The sequence below is a fragment of the Tiliqua scincoides genome, chromosome 2 (assembly GCF_035046505.1).
Source record: "Tiliqua scincoides isolate rTilSci1 chromosome 2, rTilSci1.hap2, whole genome shotgun sequence".
In the NCBI taxonomy this organism is placed as follows: Eukaryota; Metazoa; Chordata; class Lepidosauria; order Squamata; family Scincidae; genus Tiliqua; species Tiliqua scincoides.
This window is the reverse complement of record NC_089822.1, coordinates 133,988,343-134,010,318: the sequence shown is the minus strand read 5'-3', so window position 1 is coordinate 134,010,318 and position 21,976 is coordinate 133,988,343. Positions and strand designations below refer to the sequence as shown.

Genomic DNA, 21,976 nt, shown 5'->3' with positions numbered 1-21,976 from the left:
CATGGAGCTCAGTGCGGCATTTTAGCTTTTCAAGAACCCTGCCAGGTAGTCATGCTGGTTGCAAGGAGGTTTGCTAAGTTTGCATAGTGGGTTTTACCTGCACCCAAGTTTTCTACATCAAGACTCAACAATCTGGCTCTGCACCACTTGGGCTTGCTAACTGCTAGCAACAAGGAGATCAGGACTGAGGAGCCTCTGGCACCTTAGGGATCTGGGTGCAAGTGGGAATCTAAGCCAGGGAAAAGCTCTCAGTAGACAGCAACTCCCTTCTTTTCCCTTGGCAGCGTGGACCTTGACCGCTCTTTCAGCCGCACCTGTGTGACCTGTGGCCTGCGCCCAGCCTGCTCCTTTGTGGATGTCAACTTCAGCCCAAGACTGGGACACTTTGTATTGTACTGCAAAGGTGGGTGTCTGAAAAGGGACTTGGTAGCCTTGATTGAAATGCAGGAATATGTACATACTCTCACGTGATGCATTTATCTCCATCACTGAGCTAAAGCTTGAGCTTCACAGACAGGAGTTACACATATTCAGGTGTTTCCATAACTTTGGCTTTCCATAGGAAGCCAAAATGTAGTTTATGTACAGCCTAGAACATTTTTACTATCTTGCTTGAAACTCATGACATGAAGTTGGCTTCATAATACCAGACAGCACTTTGGCACAGGACAAACTGATTTGGTCTGGAGACTCACAGGCTGTCCTTTCATTATGGGAGACAGTCAGGAATATTAAGATTGAACATGGAACAAGCCGCATGTGCGTGCTGGGGACTTTCCTCTTAACTAGCTTAACTCAGAGGTCTTCAACAAGTGGGTTGTGACCCAATTTCAGAGGAGTTGTGGCAGTGCTGCCACCACCATTTTGTTTTGAGGCTCAAGCCTTCATAGTTGCCAGGGCTAGATAAGGCAAATTCTGCTGTAGACTTGACTATGGAGGAGTGGGGTCTTGACCAAACCAAATCTTCATTGTGTCCCCTCAGTCTCCCAACTGTCTGCCTGCTGTCGCTTTACATCTCTTCCTTTTCCTCTCCTTCCATCTTTCAAATTCAAGTGTACACACTTGCCATGCCATTCTTTGCCCCTCCTCTCTTTACCGTTGGCCAGGAAGGGGGGCAGAACTAGAGTAGTGGCACTTGCTGATTGACCACCACCTGTCGAGAAAACAAGAGATACCATAGCCTTTCACTTGCCCACCTGTCTCGCCCACTGGCCTTTTGATAGGGTTGACAACACTCCAGAATTGGCCTGGTGTCTCCAGAAATTAGCATCAGTTTCCTGTGACTACTGAAAGCAATTTTGGAGATTTTAACAAGGCTTCCAGGATCTTCCAACATTACATCATACTGGGGGGAGGGGAACCAATCTCCAGGTCTGGTCTGGGCAGGAGGTCTGGTCTAGAGGGTAGAGCCTCCGTCTGCCTGAAGATAACATCCACAAGGTCGCCAGTTCAAGGCCACCGGCACCGTGCAACCTTGGAGCAGCTGATAAGCTGAAGCCGCGCAATTCCATCTGCTCTGAGCGTGGGAGGATGGAGCCCAGAATGTGAAGCCAGATCGGAATGAAACACCTTGAATGTAGTGGTTCTTGAAAGAAAGAACCTTCTTTGAAATTGTAAAAATCCCTATTTAATAGAGATTTAATAAAGCCTGCCTATGTAAACCGCCTTGAATAAAGTCTTGAATAAAGACCAAGAAAGGCGGTATATAAATACCTGCTGCTGCTATTATTATTATTATTATTATTATTATTTGATAAGCTGGAGACCACTGGCTTAGATAGTCCTCAGATTTGTGGAGGAGGGCTGAAGTTGGAGACAGGGATGTATACATACATTCAAGGCAGGACAAATCCAAGATCTCCTGACCCTGGAGGTGGTGCACCAAATTCTGACCCTCCCTTACCTAGGGATGTGCCAGCTTCTATTCCTCATACTCCTGGAATTGGAAAAGGAAGAGGCGGGCAAAGCAGAACAGGAAGCATGGATGAGAGTGGTTAGCTAGAGCAGTGGTTTTCACACATTTAGCACCAGGCCCCACTTTTTAGAATGAGAATCTGTCGGGACCCACCGAAAGTGATGTCATGACCAGAAGTGACATCATCAAGCAGGAAAGTTTTTAACAATCCTAGGCTGCAATCCTACACACAGGAGTAAGTCCCATTTATTATAATTGCTAAAAGATTATACATAGTAGCTTGTTAAAAGTACAGGTCTGTAACATTTCTCCAAATGCAGTCACATACCATGATAGCATCAAGTCTAATATATTAAAAATAAAATATTGACATGAATGGGGACCCACCTGAAATTGGCTTGCGACCCACCTAGTGGGTCCTGACCCACAGTTTGAGAAACACTGGCCTAGAGCCTTCTTCCTTTTCCAGGCCCAGGAATAGGAGGAGAAGGTAACATGTGAGTGAGCAGGTGAAGGTAGTTGCCCATGCCGGTCTGCTGCCTGAGGAGACTGCCTTGTTTGACCTCATAGAAGGCCCAGCCCTAACTAAATTGTGTTGTGTATGTGATAAGTATACAGAAGCATATACACAAATAAGATACATACTTGTTTATTTAGATTTATATCCCACTCCAGGGCCCTTGACAGGCTGTGCTGATATTGATAATTATGCTTGGGGAGAAAAAGTCATATACCAGTCCCCAGGGGACTCACAATCTAGGGAAGGAAGGAAGGGTGCTGGTGGTATTAAAGGGAAAAATCATTCAGCTCCAGTAAGTCCTCTGTGCTTCCAGTAACGTTCAGAAGTTATGTTGTGCCACTTGGGTTTTTATGGTTACAGGCTGTAGCTCAGTGGTACATCACCTGCTTTGCATGTAGCATGGTCTGGGTTCAATCTCTGCCAGTATCCCCAGGCAGGCCAGGGAACTTCCTGTCAGAAACCCTAACAAGCCACTGCTAATCAGTGCAGACCATACTGAGCTGTACTCAGGATAAGGCAGCTTCACGTGTTCATCAATGTTGATCTGAGTTTTCTTCACCCCATAGGACCTGGAATCCCTCAAGTCTCTGTTCACTGCACAGCCAACTCCCATGGTGAGTCTTAGAGCTGAAAGGGCCTTTCTTTCTTTCTGCCTGCCTGCCTCCATGTGGTTTTCAGTGGGGGGTAGTGGTGAAGATGATTTATGTACTGGATGAGCTGTAATATATTTGTGTTGTGAGTCCCAGGGCATAGTCTGAAGCCAGTGATGCTGAAGCCTTGTTGATCTTTAGTGCCTGGATGGGAATGCCTGTGGACTCCAGTGCTTGGAATCCCATGTATGCTGCCTTGAGTTTGGTGGAAGACAAATGGGCTATAAATGTAATAAACATGCAATCAATAAATGTCCCCACATCTCTGCTTTAGACCAAACCAGGGCGTGTCAATTCCCCATCTGAATCCTTCAGTCCATGTGCATAGGGTGCTTTGGCCCATACTGATCTATCATCAGCCCTCAAGACTCAGGCTGCATCTGAAATCCACCTAAGTCTCATGCAAAGGTGCATGAAATCAGTGAAGGTTTGCAGGGACCAGCATTAGCTGTATAGCCTGGATGGCTGGTGTCCTACTTCCGCAGATGATGTTTGTGTTTCCAAAGGGAAGTTCTTCATCTGCTTCTCTGAACAAACATATGTTTGTGTGACCTCTTTTACCTTTGAGGCAAGGCATAAAATTCTAATTAGTTGGCAAGAAATTCCTCCATTTCAATATAAAAAATAGAAAATAAGCTGTGGCTACAGCCTACAATTTAACAATCTGTCCCAGAAATAACATTTTCCCTACTTCGAAGGGAGGGTTTGGAATAACTCCTACATATATTACGCTGTGCACTTCAGGCTCAAAGGTATTGTTTTTATTGTTCATGTAATTATTTTTGCCCATTACTTTCACAATATCATGTGGCATTGAGTTCCATGGACTGATTGTATTTTGTGTGAAGAAGTCCTGGCTTTAAAAGACGGGTATAACAAATTAATAGAATAGGGGGTAGGTTCTCAATTGCCACTACTCCTATTGATGTCTGTCTAATTCCCCCCTCCCAATAGATTTTCTTCTTCTGGAAGAGAACCGGCTCTTACAAGATAGCCTCATGCACAAGGAGACACCACTGGTGGAATTCCGGTTCCTCCGGCTTGCCAATTATGGTGAGCATGCAGCTGTTGACCCTCAGTCAGTCACAACCGTGTGTGTGCGTATGTCTGTACTCTTCCTGTACCCTTGTCTATTAAAGGGAGAATTTCAGATGCTGTTTCTCCTATCAAACAGCTATCATGGCAGGGTTCTGCTGAAATTTGCCTTCTTAGGCTGTTATTAAAGGAAGGAACATAAATCCTGTCCCATACTGAATCTAGCAACCCTGGGTCTCTGTTACAGGTTGGTGACAGCAGGAATGTTGGGGTCTTTGGCAATGGAGTGGGTGCAGGGCATAAGTGGGAGGGAGGGAAAGGGGGTGAGAGAGTTCAGACTTGTGCAGAGAGGTTGGGAGGAGATGCCCAGATCAGGAAACATCTGTTGCTCAGTGGTGGGAAAGTAACATTGCGGTAACAGAGCATAAGGGCAGTGATTACAGCCTGCTCCTGCTGTGTGTGAGCAAATCTTCCTGAGCAGTTTCAAAGATTTAACGGGTTTTAAAGTCATTGTGGATAAAAGAAGATGATGAGCTGGTGTCATTGCCGCTGTGTGGGCTGACACTGCCAAAGTACAGTGGGAACTGAGAGCATCGTAGTTCAGAGGCAGAAACTAAAGGTCATCAGATTGCAGCACTATGGATGTTTGGGAATTTGCAAGTGATGTGAAGAAGTGCATGGAGGGTTGCTTGCTTAAAGATCATGGGGTTACCATCCCGTTCTCATGACTGCCTTTCTTTTCTGTTCCCCCCACAACTCAGACCTGCCTGTGCGTGTGACTTTGCCACCCCCACACCAGTGCAGCTTCTGTCCATTGCTACTGATGCTGTGAGTGACACCCCAACCCAGTCGAACTTTCAGCCATGTCTCTACGTCTTTATTGCTCTCCTTTTCAACACTCTTGGGATGGGAGGGTCAAATTCCACTCCATCTTTCAAGGGAGCACCTCTGCCTCCTCTGGTAATGTTGACTTTGGCTTGTTGATGTAGGGACATGATTTAACTGGAACTTCCCATTCCAGGTGGGATAGAGTCGCTGTCAGTCAAACTAGTCTGGAGGTACCAAACTCAAGGGGTGTGGAAAGCCCAACTTCCCACCCAGTTGTTCCTCAGAGAACAACCCTTTTGCTTTGCACATAGGTCCTACCTATCCTACCTGGCTGTTAACTATCCATTTCAGCTAAATTAGACACAAACATTGGAAAACTTAGTAAACTATCCTGTAGTCCTTCACCACTCTGTTTCCTCAACACAGAAGCTACATATCAGGAATGAAGAGGCTTAGCCTTCAGGTCAGAAGAGGTGGGTCTGTTTTCAAGAAGGTGTGAGCCTCAATGACTCACTTTTTTCTATCTGGGTGCTAACATTGCTCCCCTGGCCATCAAAACCTTCCATCCAGCTTGAAGACCCCTCAGTGTCTCATCTCCACTTATGTATGTGAAGTGTTGTAGGAATGCCATGGCCACAGTGAGCAGAGAATATTGGGGCAAGTGGCCTAATAGTCTGCCTCTGAATAAAGGCAGCTTTGTATGTTCAAAGTGGAGCCTTGATGAGACTGCTATTACTTATCTCTCAGTCATATTTCAAGCAGTTGATTGGCTTTCAAGAACTCTCCCCTTGTCCTTGCCAGCCATTCAGCCCCACCCTTTTCTTTCATTTCCTCTTGAGCTTTTTTCTTCTTGTTTTCTCACAGAGCTAACAAAACAAAACAAAAAAGACTCCAGTGACATGTGGGTGTCACAATTCACTTTCCCACTTAACAGCCCCATTTAAGTGGCCAGACCATGAAGCTGATGGAGGGAGGTGTTGCATCTCCCTTTGCATCTCCATGAGGCAAAGGCTGCAATCCTTACCACACTTTCCTGAGAGTAAGCCCCATTGAACAAAATAGGACTTACTTCTCCATTGAACAAAATAGGACTCCATTGAACAAAATAGGACTTACTTCTGAGTAGATCTGGTTAGGATTATGCCCAAACTCTGTTGATTGCCACCCAAATAGCAGTTTCCAGATGCAAACAGAAAATGTCAACCAAATTGCATTCTACTGAGACCCAATTAACTAGTCCTTACTTGCCTATCATATTCTGTTGCCTCTTTTGCACACCTCAGGCCAATCCTGAGGGCTGTTCACTTATTATGGTTCCATGCTGACAGGGACCACACCCACTGACATGCAAAAGAGGCGTTTGGGCCTCTTCAGCCTAGAAAAGAGGTGCCTGAGGGGGGACATGATTGAGACATACAAAATTATGCAGGGGATGGACAGAGTGGATAGAGAGATGCTCTTTACACTCTCACATAACAGCAGAACCAGGGGACATCCACTAAAATTGAGTGTTGGGAGAGTTAGAACAGACAAAAGAAAATATTTCTTTACTCAGCGTGTGGTTGGTCTGCGGAACTCCTTGCCACAGGATGTGGTGATGGCATCTGGCCTGGACACCTTTAAAAGGGGATTGGACAAGTTTCTGGAGGAAAAATCCATTATGGGTTACAAGCCATGATGTGCATGTACAACCTCCTGATTTTAGAAATGGGTTATGTCAGAATGCCAGATGCAAGGGAGGGCACCAGAATGACGTCTCTTGTTATCTGGTGTGCTCCCTGGGGCATTTGGTGGGCCGCTGTGAGATACAGGAAGCTGGACTAGATGGGCCTATGGCCTGATCCAGTGGGGCTGTTCTTATGTTCTTTTGTTCTTATGCAGCATCTAGTCCCAAACTCAACATCTTTGCTTTCAGCGTGATGCCTCCACGGTGACTACAGCAGTATGTGCATGGGCTCCCTACTTGACTGGGAACCCTGAGCAATAGATGCTCCAGATCAGGAGGAGAGCCTACATATGCCCAGCTGTATGCACATAGGCCCCTCTCTCAGATCAGATATCCCGCTGAATTTGTGGGCATCAAGAGGGAAGCTCATTCATATTCCCCCCTCCACATATATGGTGGAGATACAAATGAACAATCCTCTCGCCTTTCCCCCAATTTTTTTAGTTGGCTTTTCTTTCTGTCCACCTCACTTTTAGGGTTGCAAAACCTCCAGGATTGGTTGGAGTTCACAGGAATCAGTTTCCAGGTGACTACCGAAAGTACCAAAAGCAATCCTAGAGATTTTAACAGGGTCCCCAGGAATTTCCAATGTTACATGATGTTGGGGGGGATGGGACGGGAATCCCCAGGAGCTTTCTTCAGTCAGGGTTGGCAAACCCACTCACTTGACACATTCTTCTCCAACATGTTTCAGAAGCTTCAGTGTGCTGATATGCGTATTTTAGTCAAGCTGTATGCAAATACATGCAGCTGGTGGAAATATGTTGGGATAGTTGTAAAACCACCAGTCAGATGGTGACATTCCAGGGCTAACCCTACCACAGTCATGTTGCTTTGGTCAGGGAATTCCAGAAGAGAAATGCCTCCAAGCTCTGAAAATTAAAAAATGAGCTCTAGCCAAGAGTCAACCATTTTGATTGTCACTTCAGGTGCAAAAAAAATACAGCTATGTGCCTTTACTCCATATTTCAGTGCCTGCCTGCTCTCTTTGCAGCCCAGAAGCTCCAGGAGGCCAGGTGGCCACGGAGAGATTCCACCTTGACTGGGACACCGCCCTCTCCAGCTCACTGGGAGCTGTGGTGGTTCGCTTTGATGGGCGGGGCTCTGGAAACCAAGGGCTCAAGCTGTTACATGAGGTCCACCACCAGTTGGGGTCTTTGGACATCAAGGACCACATTGCTCTGATGCAGTAAGTCACTCAAGCCTGATCTTTACATGTTGCGTGTATCTCTGTCAACCACAGGGGGGCAGTGCTTCACAAGTGCTCAGGGCTGGTCAGCGTTGCTTAGAGTTTGTCAATAGAAGACCAATGCACTGCGCTCATTGTAGCTGCTTTTTTAACTCCGCTAGTGGTGGCTTCCAGCTAAGGGTAAATCAATCATCTTACTCTACAGGTCTGCATTTGCAACTCCAAACTGTCTCAGGTCTGGGCTAGGTGCTGACCTGCCAAATTGTAGCTTCTGCTTATGGCTGCCATCAGCTGGGGAATAAAAGCTACCATAGTGGGAATATGCAGTACCTGTGAGCTTTTTCAAGTCCAGAAGGAGTCCAAAGGCCTAAACTCAACATGCTGGCCATCCACTTGCAGCTGGTGGAGCCTAAAGTATAACTTTAGTTAAACCTAAAGTATAACTTTAGGAAATGCCTTCTGCTGGAAATTCCTTCCTGCCCACTCTGAGGATAAGGGAAGGACATTTTGCTCCATTTTCTGTCCTCCTCAGATGTGAAATTGGTTGGGACGCAGAGCAGGGGTTGTCCCACTCCACATTGGTGTCTTGAATTCCCTATCTAGGAAGATCCACCTTGCCACTTCTTAAAGCCATTTTGTCAGCCTTAACATCTTGGAATCAGAGACCGAACCAAACATTTTCTGGGTTTTTGCATTTTCAAAGAGAGAGTCCCTGGATTTCTCTGGCCCCACAGCAGTTGGTGCAACCTGAGGGCTTTTTGGAACAAGCAAGGCCTAGCCTCTTTTACTCACCATCCCACCTCTCCCATTTAACGTTCAGCTTGATAAAGTGGTGTCAAGAGCTCAAACGCTTGCTCCCTTCTGTGTGACCTCTTCTTAACAAAGGCATTTGCTCCCCTGCTACTTTTGGGTCTTGGAATTAAGGAACTGATGCTTGTCTTCTGCTGCTGAAAAGCAGCCATGCCCTTGAGGCCCTGTCTCTCCTGGCCTATGCAGGGGGCACTCATGGATGCCAAATAAGAGTTTGTCTGCTTTCATTTCTGGCAGCTAAGAAGGAAAACAAACTAAAAGAGCCAAATGCATTAGCAGTATAGATCTGCTCTGCAACTCCATACACTTTGGATGGTATATGGAAAACGTGGAGGTGGGAAGGAGTGGCTGCAATAGGTGGCAGAAGACATCACAACAAAGGCAAAGGGTGCACTAATTAAGATTCTCCTTCTGGGGCAGGTTGCTGGTGCAGCTTCCCTATGTGGATCGCAGGCACACAGCGGTCTACGGAAAGGTAAATATCTGGCATTTAAGAACATAAGTAGAAAATAAGTTGTGGGGCACCTCCCTTATGAGGAAAGGCTACAAAGTTTGGGGCTTTTCAGTCTAGAAGTGAGGCGCCTCTGGGGGACATGATTGAGACATACAAAATAATGCAGAGGATGACTAGAGTGGATAAAGAGACACTCTTTTCCCTCTCACATAACACCAGAACCAAGGGATATCCACTAAAGTTGAACGTTGGAAGAGTTAGGACAGACAAAAGAAAATATTTCTTTATCCAGTGTGTAATTAGTCTGTGGAACTTCTTGCCACAGGAAGTAGTGATGGCATCTTGCCTAGATGCCTTTAAGAGGGGATTGGACAAATTTCTGGAGGAAAAGTTCATCGCAGGTTACAAGTCATGGTAGGTATGTGCAAGCTCCTGGTTTTAGAGGTAGGCTGCCTCTGATTGCCAGATGCAGGGAAGGGCATGAGGATGCAGGTTGTGTCTATTTTCTTGTGTGCTTTGTGAGGCATTTGGTGGGCCACTATGAGATACAGGAAGCTGACTAGATGGGCCTTTGGCCTGATCCAGTGGGGCTCTTCTTATGTTCTTCTATTAGTCCTGCAGGGGCAGACCAAAAGTTCCCAGGGGGATGCAGTCTTGCAACATGGAGGTTCCATTTAGCCAGCATAGTCAATAGCCATCAATAACTCTATCCTCCATCAGTGCTGAGCCCCTCTTAAAGCCATATAAGGCAGTGTTCCATCATGGTTGTGGCATCACCTTGTGACAGTGAATTCCATCATAAATTAATGTTGCACTATGCATGGACTTCTTTTGCCTGTGCTTCTAAATCTCTTGCCCATCAGTGTCACTGGATAGTGCTGGACTCTAGTGTTATAAAACAAGAAGCAACTTATCCACTTCCACCAGGCACAGGTTGAATTTATTGTGTCTTTAAATCTGCTGAAAAAGTCTCCTTGCTCAGAATGTACATTGTGGCAAGAAGCAGTTTGGTTGCATTTTACATAGAACAACAAGAATCCGGAACAGCTGAGTGGGTGGGTGGGGGACCACAACAGAGGTTAAAAATTTGTTTGTGGTATCAGTTGTGGAAACAGCCATTCATTTGGGCCAGAGCAAAAGGGCATCAGCCAAACACACAGTTGCAAGGCTGGACCATCCAGATGCTATGAGCAAGTCAACTTAATCTGAAACACAAAAATCTTTCTCTCCTTCTCTTTCCTTAGGCCTATGGGGGCTTCTTAGCACTTAAGCTCATGGCAACAGCAGGCAACCTCTTTACATGTGGAGCAGTCGTGGCACCAATCACTAGCCTCCGCTTCCATGGTGGGTGGCAGCAAAGGTTAAGTATAGCCTGTGCTTATTTTTTTTTTTTAAAGAAGGAATTAAAAACATTCCAAAGTAGCCAAACTTATATCTATATAAGGGCACAATCCCAACCAGGTCTACTCAGAAGTAAGTATTATTGTGTTCAGTGGGACTTACTCCTAGGAAAGGGAGGTTAGGATTGCAGCCTCATTCATGCCGCATCATCACTGTGTTTAGAACCACCCCAAGGGACACAGAACCAACCAAGCAAAAAACTCTCTTGTGTGTCATTTGGGATCCAGTGACCAATATTGAGAGAATGAGACCCTTCACCAAAGTTTGAGGATCCTCTGCACTAACTGCACTCTGTGCTAACTTTTGTCACTTCCTGGTCTCGGACTTTGTCTCTATAACTATAATGGGGATATATTTCTTGGAAGAAGTTAATCCCTGGGCCACTCTAAAACTCCCTTGCAATCTTTCTTGACACAGCCGCCACCTTTTCCGAACGCTACCTTGGGATGCCAGCCCGTGAAGATGCAGCCTACACGGTAGGGAGAAATGGGTACTAAAGAGAGTACTCTGTTTCCATCCCTGCTTAATTTCTGCATGTCAGGCTGCTGATAAATGCAGAAACAAAGCCAGTGAGGCAGTGCTTAGTTCTAGTGTCTCTTTTTTCCCATCCATCCCTTCCATTTTCTTCCCCAGGTGGCCTCTGTACTGCAGGAAGCTGCTCGCCTCAAGGACAGAAACTTTCTGCTTGCACATGGAACTGGAGATGGTAAGGCTAAAAAGAGGCAGCAGTCCTTTCTGTTGACTGCAACACACACACACACACACACATCCATCTTTGGTTACGAGAGTCAGGGAGGCCGAGGAGAATGCCTTTCATGTTCTTCTCCCCTCAAAGCACTTCTTACCAATGGGGCTAGGGGCTAACAGGAAAAAGAGTTGTATTCAGGGAGGACTGGAGATGCTGCAATTGTAGCAAATCGTCTGGGGTTATGGTTGACATGAACAGTTAATTATATATCTCCAGCTAGTTGTGGCCCTATGGGAGGAGAGAGCTGGGGACAAGCCTAACCCAAGAAATATTGCAACATATGCTAACATGTAATCCTACATTCTTCCAAGTGCCATTTGAGGTTTCTTTTCTTGTTTGTACATGGGTGTCTTTCATCCTGGCTCCTCCTTCATCCAAGTTCACCTTATGGAGGTCTCCAGCCTTACTCACATTCTCCATTTTTTTTCCTCTCGCAGCCACAGTGCATTTCCAGCATACGGCCGAACTTCTTGTCCAGTTGCTTACTGCAGAATCTAACTACACCACCCAGGTAAGAAATATTTTTGAGAAAGGAAAATCAGGTCACTTGCAACAGGCAACTGCTACCCGCATCCCCTTAATGCCAGTGAATGAGACATTCATGTTTTCCCTTTTATGACTTGTGGACCTTGGGTGACTTGACTGAGGTTGCCAAGTATTGGCATTTGCAGAGTCAGCCACCTGTATTTCCATGATTGGCATTTACAGCATCTAAAGGTTGTGCTGTATATGCAGATAAGTTACGTGGTCCAAAATTCCCCAGACTGTACCAGTTCAGCTTGTTGATGGGGGACTGAAGATCTGGCTGCTCCACCACAAACTTAGAAAGCGTCAGGAAGAAAGCTAGGTGAGAATTCATTCTTTCTGACCATGGTATTTTTCCCCCTTGGGCAGATAGTTTTTTCATGTCTGGAGAAGCCTTTCTATGTGCAATCTCCATATGTGTAGTCAAATAGTAGGAACTCAGTATAACTTCTCAGTATGTGTTGATCACACACACATTTTCAGAGGAAAATTGCCCCTCTGAAGTCTGCCACAGGCGAGGTCATCCAGGATCGGGCGCAGCAGATGGAACGCTGGGTGCAGCACTACTCTGAGCTATATTCCAGAGAAAATGTAGTCACCGAAGAAGCACTGAACAACATTGAGTGCCTGCCTGTGCTGGAAGAGCTTGACAGTGAACCAACCCTAGAAGAACTTCACGTGGCCCTGGACTCCCTTGCCTTTGGCAAGGCACCTGGAAAAGACAGCATCCCTGCTGAAGTCCTAAAATGCTGCAAAGAGATCATCGTCACTGAGCTACATGAAATCCTCTGTCTCTGCTGGAGAGAAGGTGGAGTACCTCAAGACATGAGGGATGCAAACATCATCACGCTGTACAAGAACAAAGGTGACAGGGGTGACTGCAACTACCGCGGCATCTCTCTCCTTAGCGTTGTAGGAAAGCTGTTTGCCCGAGTTGTACTAAAGAGGCTCCAGGTACTTGCAGAGAGCGTCTATCCAGAATCGCAGTGTGGATTCCGAGCCAACAGGTCCACCACTGATATGGTATTCTCCCTTAGACAACTGCAGGAGAAATGCAGGGAACAACGACAGCCACTCTTTATAGCCTTTATAGATCTCACAAAGGCTTTCGACCTGGTCAGCAGAGACGGCCTCTTCAAGATTCTCCCCAAGATTGGATGTCCACCCAGGCTCCTCAGCATCATCAGATCTTTCCACAAGGACATGAAGGGCACTGTTGTCTTCGATGGCTCCACATCAGACCCTTTTGACATCCGAAGCGGAGTGAAGCAGGGCTGTGTTCTTGCACCAACCTTGTTTGGGATTTTCTTCGCTGTCCTGCTGAAGCAGGCCTTTGGAACTGCAACAGAAGGCATCTATCTCCGGACCAGATCAGACGGAAAGCTCTTCAACCTCTCCAGACTGAGAGCAAAATCCAAAGTCCAGCTGAAATGTCTGCGTGACTTCCTCTTTGCCGACGATGCAGCTGTCACTACCCACTCTGCCAAAGATCTCCAGCAGCTCATGGATCGTTTTAGCAAGGCCTGCCAAGATTTTGGACTGACAATCAGCCTGAAGAAAACACAGGTCATGGTTCAGGATGTGGACTCACCTCCCTGCATTACAGTCTCTGAGCATGAACTGGAGGTTGTTCATGACTTTGTGTACCTTGGCTCAACGATCTCCGACACTCTTTCTCTCGATACCGAGCTAAACAAGCGCATCAGTAAAGCAGCTACCACGTTTTCCAGACTAACAAAGAGAGTCTGGTCCAACAAGAAGCTGACAGAACATACCAAGATCCAGGTCTACAGAGCTTGCGTCCTGAGTACACTTCTGTACTGCAGCGAGTCATGGACTCTTCGCTCACAACAGGAGAGGAAACTGAGCGCTTTCCACATGCGCTGCCTCTGACGCATCCTCGGCATCACCTGGCAGGACAAAGTTCCAAACAACACAGTCCTGGAACGTGCTGGAATCCCTAGCATGTATTCACTGCTGAAACAGAGACGCCTGCGTTGGCTTGGTCATGTCGTCAGAATGGATGATGGCCGGATCCCAAAGGATCTCCTCTATGGAGAACTCATGCAAGGAAAGTGCCCTACAGGTAGACCACAGCTGCGATACAAGGACATCTGCAAGAGGGATCTGAAGGCCTTAGGGATGGACCTCAACAAGTGGGAAACCCTGGCCTCTGAGCGGCCCGCTTGGAGGCAGGCTGTGCAGCATGGCCTTTCCCAGTTTGAAGAGACACTTTGCCAACAGTCTGAGGCTAAGAGGCAAAGAAGGAAGGCCCATAGCCAGGGAGACAGACCAGGGACAGACTGCACTTGCTCCCGGTGTGGAAGGGATTGTCACTCCCCGATTGGCCTTTTTAGCCACACTAGACGCTGTGCCAGAACCACCTTTCAGAGCGCGATACCATAGTCTTTCGAGACTGAAGGTTGCCAATACAATACAATGTGTTGATCAGTTCAGCACTTAACAGAAAAAAACAATTTTGTGGCAGCAAGTCACATCAAATAAGTTTGTGAAATTCAAGTCCATGTACTGCTTATTTTTGGCACTTTGCCCCCTTGGGATTATTTTCCAGAAGTTTCTTGGCCCTAGGTCTGGTCTGAGACATTGAAATAAGAAGGTTTTGGTCTGGCCAGTATCTGGAAGGGAGATCAGTTGGGAATGTCATACACTCTCTTGAGGTCCAGCATGGAAGAAAGGCAGATATAAACATAATGATTTAAGAGCTGCATAGAAGGGGAAATTTTACCAGGTGCCATTTTCCCACCATCACAGCTCTACAACAGGGAATAAAACACGCAGACAGTGCAATTCACCTTGGTGTGCCAGAGTGCTAACAGGCAGAGATAGAAGCTGAACTAAGCTGACTTGAACTGACTGGCAATCATGGCAGGAAGGAGTAAACTCTGGGCCAGGTTGGTTTGTCAGTTCCTCCTCAGGAGAGTACAATCACCAAGCAGGGTAGCCTACAGTCATGTGGCTTTTCTTCACCTCTCTCTTGCCCTTCCAGTGGTCACTTTGACTTTGGAAAGGCATAGCTCACAGTAGTTGAGGTGAGGAGTCGCTTGGGCTTTGCTTTTTTCCTCAGGGCACCCACAGTGCCTATCTCAGGCCTTCTGGTCTGCTGTTTAAGGTTCTTAAGTTGGCACTATTATTTATTTACTGAGCAGTTTCCCTGAGTTGGTTGACTTTGGTTGGTTTCTGTGAGTAATTAGCAGCATGAAAAAAACCACCCCTTTTCCTTTCCACTTGCAAGACAACACAATGCACCTAATCCCCAACCTGTTGTTTGGCAGATCTATCCAGATGAAGGCCACATCTTCTTCTTGAAGACCAACCAGCACCATCTCCGCCAGGCCCTCTTCTCCTTCTTTGAGGGCTGCTTTGAGGATTCAAAAGATGTGCACCTGCTTGCTGATGATGATGACTCCTAGGGCTTTCTCAGCAAGGGATACTGCTAGATGCTGTATTCCTTTTGTTTGCTGGGCTGCCAACTTGCAGTGCCAGTAGCACTCCACACATCCCAAAGGCTAAGGCTGGGAGCATTCTGGAACCACACTATGCAAGACTCTCCGCTTTCAGTATTTTTCAAAAGCATGTTTTTAGCCCTCAGAGCTGTGAACATTGAAGTCTGTGTGTTTGTTTAATGCCGGATAAATTTCAGAAGCCAAAAGAGGGACTAAGCAGGATTTCCCAAAAGTCTGGGAAGAGGTTTCAGTGTCCTGCATATTCTATTACTCGTTCAGATGACTAGCTGAATGCAAAACATTATCCAGAAGAAAATTAAATTATGCAGCATCAGCAAATATATGCCAGTTTGCAAAATTCATGTTACATGTACGGGTTGCAAATGTTAGCTTTTTCTTGACAGAGGGTTTGTTCCTGAATTTTTTTAAATTTCATTTTTAGGACAGAGTATACAGAACCCGACCAAATGGGTAGGGTTTTGTGTTTTTTTTTTAGATTGTGAGCCCTTTTGGGACAGGGAGCCATTTATTTATTTGATTTTTCTCTGTAAACCGCTTTGTGAACTTTTAGTTGAAAAGCGGTATATAAATACTGTTAATAATAATAATAATTAATAATAAATGCTTTAAAAAATTTGCTTTAAGGAGACTACTTACTTCTTTTCCCCTGAAATATCCATTAACATAGCAAGCTAGCATCGCATAGTCTCCAAGCAACTGACTTATGAACCAGGAAGTCCCAGATTTAACAGTTTGGTTCTGCCATCAACTCACTAGATGACCTTAAGGAAGCCACCAGCTCTCACCCCATATACAATAGCATGAACAATAATATGTACTGAATTACCTTCAGGATTGCTGTGAGGGTTACTGAGATAATGTATGTGAAGCATTTTGAACTCTCTAAAGTACTACAGAAATGCTAAATATTATTAATATTCTTTTTTTTTTTTTAAGCACACTGAATCCTACTGTGTAGTTTAAAGCATTCTTCCTTAGGAATGATCTGGGAAAAGACATAACAATTAGGCTAACTTACATTTGTTTGATAGACATCTCCTCAGTGCCACACAGGTGCCCTGTGCCAGAAAGGTGCAACAGAGGTAAAGGTGGTGTGTTTAATAGTAGTGTGTAGAAGATGAAATTTCAGCAGACAAAGGTCTTCTCATCCCCAAAGCAGTCAATATTACCAGCTGCTAAAATTCCCTGTTAGCAAATCTGGTCTGAACTTATCAAAAGCTCCAAGGCTAATTCAGCCAAGAGTCTCCAAAACAACATGACTGTGCTATAAATACTACTTCCTTTCTCTTTCTATCTGTTGCTGTGACTTTAACTGCAACCTGGAACAGAGAAATAAAGTGGGTGAACCTTTCCCCATCACTTCATCTCTGCCAGAAAAACCTCATCTGCTTCATTTTTCTATGGTAGGATCCTGTTAAAGGGAGAGAGTCATAAGCAGGAAAAAAGGGGGTAGCTCTATCCTCGATTCCTCAAGCAATAGCCACCAATTCCCATGCACATTTCTGGTTTCCAGACTCCTCCCTGGTCCTCAGGCTGCCTGCCTCCTATGTGCCACTCCCAGGTCCATCGAGCAGGACTTGGGTAGAGCCCCGGCAGCGACCCTTAACCCTTCCAAGTATTCAGCTAAGCCAGATCTTCCAGCACCAGAAATCGCAACACCTGGCATTCCAACACACCTGAGAGACTGAACACCACTATCTGAAGGTAACTCTCTCTAGTTTTAAATCTTATGCAAACTATAGACACCATTCTCACAGACAACACTGAGAGGGCTGCTCACCTGATAGGTGCTTGCAATGCTCTAGTTCCAAAATTTGCTCCAGATTCTATTATTTGTATGGAAAATGGGAAGGAAATGGCTTTGTGGGCTTATGGAGGGTCTCTGTTAAGTGTGCAGCAGAGATTGCCACCTTCTAAAGAACCGTTCGTTCTTTTCGGAAATTCCCTCTCCACTCAAACAGTATGTGTGCGGCTGCTACAATAGACCTCCTAGCAGAGACCCACAGACGTTTTCCAGTAAATTCCTCAAAAATTGCTGTGACTCCATAGGATCCTCCAGAAGCAGACAGCCTTGCCTGTACCATCAAGGTGCCCCTGCAGCGGAACCTGTCTATAAACTAGACATGACTTTAATTGCTTTTTCAATATTGTTCTTAATACTGGTTATGCCTCTGTACAAAATACACGCGGGGGGGGGGGGCATGATTTCAGTAGAGAGCACAAGAAGATGGGGTTAACCCTTTCCCCCATTCAGTTTTCCCACTGAAAATTCCCCTTTGAAGTTGCTGCTTGCTGTGATTTTAAAAAATGTTTTCCATGATCATCTGCTCTAGAAAGCAGGGCTGCTGACCTTTACTCATTAATACAGAGTGATTATTAGCAAGTGTAGCTTTTCAGGTCACAGTTTACAGAGGTGAGAGAAGCAGAACCTTCTAGAATTCTCTCTTCTGCAGAGCTATGCAAAGTGTAGACACTGGGTCCTTCATTGTTCCAATCTCTCACTGAACTAGGAGCTGAGGGTCACTTGGGAGAAATGCTTGTGTTGCATTTGGTGTATCCTGAAATCTACATCAGCATCACCCAAAGACAACTGGAATGTTGGGGTTCTAGCCCCCCCCATTTTTATCCCTAGGGATGTTTGTGTGTGTGTGTGTGTGTGTGTGTGTGTGTGTGTGTGTGTGTGTGTGAGAGAGAGAGAGAGAGAGAGAGAGAGAGAGAGAGATGGATGCTAGGAAATTAATAGCCTGTTGCATGAATTTTCCAGAATGGTAGACAAAGGGCGCAATCCTAACCAACTTTCCAGCACTGGCCTTCGGGGCATGGGCTGCATCCTACAGTTGGGGGCCAATCATGGAGGCCTCCTCAAGGTAGGGCAATGTTTGTTCCCTTACCTCAGAGCTGCATTGTCCTTATGTCAGAGCTGGAAAATGGGTTAGGATTGCACCCCAAAAAGAACTTGTATGGGGAAGGTTGTACAGTTCTTAGATTGGTACAGTTTTTGCTTCAGTCTTGCATACACAACTGTCATATGATATAAGCTCCTGATGTAATTGGTCAGAAAAAATGTAAGGTGATATATATTCCCCCCCCCCCAAGTGATTTGTAACTGTTGGTCTTGACCATTTTTTTGTTTTGGATGAAAAGAAGGTATATGATCTTGTTGTCTTCCAAAACACATGTGACCGTCTTTCTATGAAACAATAATCAAATTGATCTCCTCTGCATACTCTGTAGGGTTAGTATACATTAGTTGATTTTTTTGTACACCTCATTACTGTACATACTTGGTCCTGGTTCATACATATATCATGATATCAGCAACATCAAAGGATGACTTACAGGGGTGGCACTGGGTAGTTGGATTGAGCATTGGTTCATCAGAAGGCCCATTTGGACAGGCTGAACCGTGAATCTCTGGTATTGGTATCAGTAGTAGCACACAATATACAATCAGACAAAGAAAAGGATGCCCAGTGCTGGGTGTTGCTCTGGGGCCCCAGCAGCCTGGCACTGATAATTTGCATGTATGAATGAACCATCCCAATATAACATCGTAGATGCACTTGCATAGCCTCTCTAATCCAGTGCTTCTCAGTGGAGCCAGTTTACATTCTACAGTCATCAAATATATACTGATCAAATGTAGAAAAATCAGAGCATGCATTTGTTTTATTAATTATTTAAAATGTTATGATCTGACAGTTATGATCTGACATATCCAAGAGATATGTAAGAACTATCCATTAGCTCCTCCAGGGTTACAGCAGCTGTCCAATCTGATTTAAATATTTGCTTTGGCTATTCAAGAGATAAATGTGATGGACACTGAATTTTCAGAAAGTTTTCCACTGCATGCAGCTATGTTTAAATTGTTTTAAACAGGTTAGTGAGGCAAAAATTGTGCAGGCCTGATTTAGAACACTAGATGTTTGCCATTTTTTTTTCTTGAAGAGCCTTCAATTATGCAAGATTATATGTGCTTCCTACTGTGCTGTTTGGTGTTACCATGAACTGAACAAATCATTTTTCAAATTCTGACAACTTTCTTCTGTTTCTTAATAAATGCATGTCACGTTTGGAAGGATTAGTCTAATACAGATTTAGTGGTCTCATTCTCCTGTATCTTCCCATGGCACTGCTTTGTATAAGGTCTTTTAGTGCTAATTCTTAATTTTCCTAGTGTTGCATTGCATCACGTATCCTCTTTATTACTGCTAGTTAAAAACATTCGTTAGCTGAAGGGGAGCTGTGTGTCTTAGAAGGGAGAATCATTCTATAGCCTTAGAGCAGGGGTCTCCAAACCCCAGCCCAAGGGTCAGATGCTAGCCTTGGCCCACTTGACCAAATGTGACCGGAGCTGTTTGGAGAGTGTTCTGAGGGCCAGAGAGGCCATGCCTCAGATTGCCTTCTAAAGGCCTAAAAGCATCACTTCCTGTTTTCCCCCCGAAACTGGAAGTGACTTTTTGCGCCCTCCTTAGGACAGCCTTAGGCTTTCTGAGGATCAGGGAGGCTTCCACGGCCCTCAAAACATGCTCCGGGTGTTTCAGGAGATGAGCTGGTTCTGAGTTATTTGCTCCTGTATGTGTAAGTAAGCTGCTTGTGGGATGGGGGAATGAGAGTCCTTTTGAGTGTGCACTTCGTTTCTGTGGTGTGTGTTGGTGCTTGGAGAAATCCTGGAACTTAGAGCCCATTCATTCATTTATTCATGCATCTAAGTTCCATCTCTGATGTATTTATACATTATTATATTATACATATATTTATATTATACATAATTTATATATTTATATATAATTTATATATATTAAACATAATTTTATATTTAAATTTATTTTTCTGGCCCTCGATACCATGCGAGATAGTTGATGCGGTCCTCTGGCCAAAAAGTTTGGAGACTCCTGCCTTTCAGCAACAAAGCAGGCTATCCTAATTCTAGTTGTAGCAGTTTGCAGGGGGATAGTCCCTGAAGCAAGGTCTGGGTAAGCCAGAGCTGGTATAGGGGGCATTAATTTGTTCATTACATATCCAGTGGCTTGATCCTGTGGGACGCCACCACCAAAACTGGTGTTTCAGTGCCAGAATGCACTTTCTGGCTGTCAAGAAAGTCATTTTGGAAGTGCACGGCTCTGTATTTTCTGGACCGCTGCAGGGGAGGCCATGGAGGCCCAGCATAAGACAGTGGGAAGAGGTAAATGGAGGTGAGTCAGCAGGGTGGGCCTACGGTGTGCAGGTGGGAGGTTAGGGGCAGAACAGGGGAAGGGCTGGGGTGCGTCAGAGGCAGGAAAGGGTGGCAGGAAGGAAGATGTGGGCGACTTGCATCAGATGCTATCTCCTCCAGTGGAAGCCAACACATCACTTTGTCTCCTCAGACTTGTACCAGCTAAAGAATTGGTGCAGGTCTGAGGAGATCCATTGCAGGTCCAGGGGCTTACAGAAGGGTAAGGAAAAATATTATTCCTTGCCTCTCCCAATAAGCCCTCTTCTCCCTCCCCCACAGCATGGTGTTGCAGGGAAAACTACAGGTTTGGCCTCTAGGTTCAGTATTGATTCAAGTTGATCCCCTAACAGGAATAGATTTAACACAAATGGTTTGCAAATAATTTTACCTACGTTCTTATTTTTAAAATAATGTAGGTAAAATTATATAATTTTTGATTTGACAGTGTTTCTTTCAAGGAAATATTTCATATCTGATGCACTGCAGTGGATGAGATGTGCATTCTTAAATGATTACTCCAGTCAGTAGCTGCCCAGAATTTCAGCAGGTGCCATTTCTCTCAGGTTGGGACTAGACATTACAAGAGCACTATGACTCTACCAAAAGGAGCTGCCCTGCGTGCGTGCGTGCGTGCGTGCGTGCGTTCTTTCTTTCTTTCTTTCTTTCTTTCTTTCTTTCTTTCTTTCTTTCTTTCTTTCTTTCCCCATTAAGGCTAGTAATACAAAATGTGTGAGATGCTCTAAGCTCTCTCTATTCCTGCTTCACTACATTCCAGTCTATTCCAGAATTTCATATATCTTCTAATAAGAACTTGGTGGACCTCCAGAGTCCACAAGCTTCTTTGTTCCCATCCCTGAAGGATTGTCAGAGATTCTGTCTGTATCTTAAATATCCTGAGACTATAGGAGAGGCTGAACCAGATGTACTTCCCTTCCAACTTTTGCCAACTCATGTTCTTGCAAGTAGGAATCTAGTTTAAGACTACAGCAGACAGAAAGGAAGGTAGGTGAAAGGGCAGGTGTGCAAGTGAGAGAGGAAGTTTAGCTGTCCCTCCTACTTGGAATGGTTTTAAGATTATAAATGGGATCTCCGTCTTGCAATCTAGCAACCCTAAATAAATGGAGAGGGTGACACACGTGCACAGCCTTTTATACATGAAGCAGCCCCCCATAAACATTTGTGGGGAAACTCATATTTGCAAGGCCAGTATGTAACTCTGTTGTGTGTGTGTGTGTGTTTGTGGATCAGGCCACTCCTCTCTGCTCCAGTGAAGGAATGTTTTGTGGGAGAAGACGCAATGTGGACATTCAGAGCAGTGTCCACAAGACAGAGGTCAAAAAGTGTCAAACTAGTGGACTGTTCAAGGTCTTCTATAATTTATAGTTTATACCATGGTTTAAGAGCATTCAGATCACACATGGGATCTTTTCATCAGCCATGATTAAATAAAAATAAATACAGAGTAAAAATAA

General features: G+C 45.1%; 1 protein-coding gene across 1 annotated transcript in view; it reads left to right on the top strand.

Moving 5' to 3' along the window:
• Positions 1–15,232, top strand: part of LOC136639939 (inactive dipeptidyl peptidase 10-like) — a 39,183-nt gene extending 23,951 nt beyond the window's left edge. Inside the window, exons 16-26 of the mRNA XM_066614643.1 lie at positions 285–403; positions 3,002–3,049; positions 4,040–4,138; positions 4,882–4,948; positions 7,669–7,863; positions 9,094–9,148; positions 10,372–10,471; positions 10,946–11,004; positions 11,162–11,234; positions 11,714–11,787; positions 15,095–15,232. Of these exons, the coding sequence (XP_066470740.1) occupies positions 285–403; positions 3,002–3,049; positions 4,040–4,138; positions 4,882–4,948; positions 7,669–7,863; positions 9,094–9,148; positions 10,372–10,471; positions 10,946–11,004; positions 11,162–11,234; positions 11,714–11,787; positions 15,095–15,232 (1,027 nt within the window). The remainder of the gene's footprint in view (positions 1–284; positions 404–3,001; positions 3,050–4,039; positions 4,139–4,881; positions 4,949–7,668; positions 7,864–9,093; positions 9,149–10,371; positions 10,472–10,945; positions 11,005–11,161; positions 11,235–11,713; positions 11,788–15,094) is intronic.
• Positions 15,233–21,976: the final 6,744 nt, after the last annotated feature.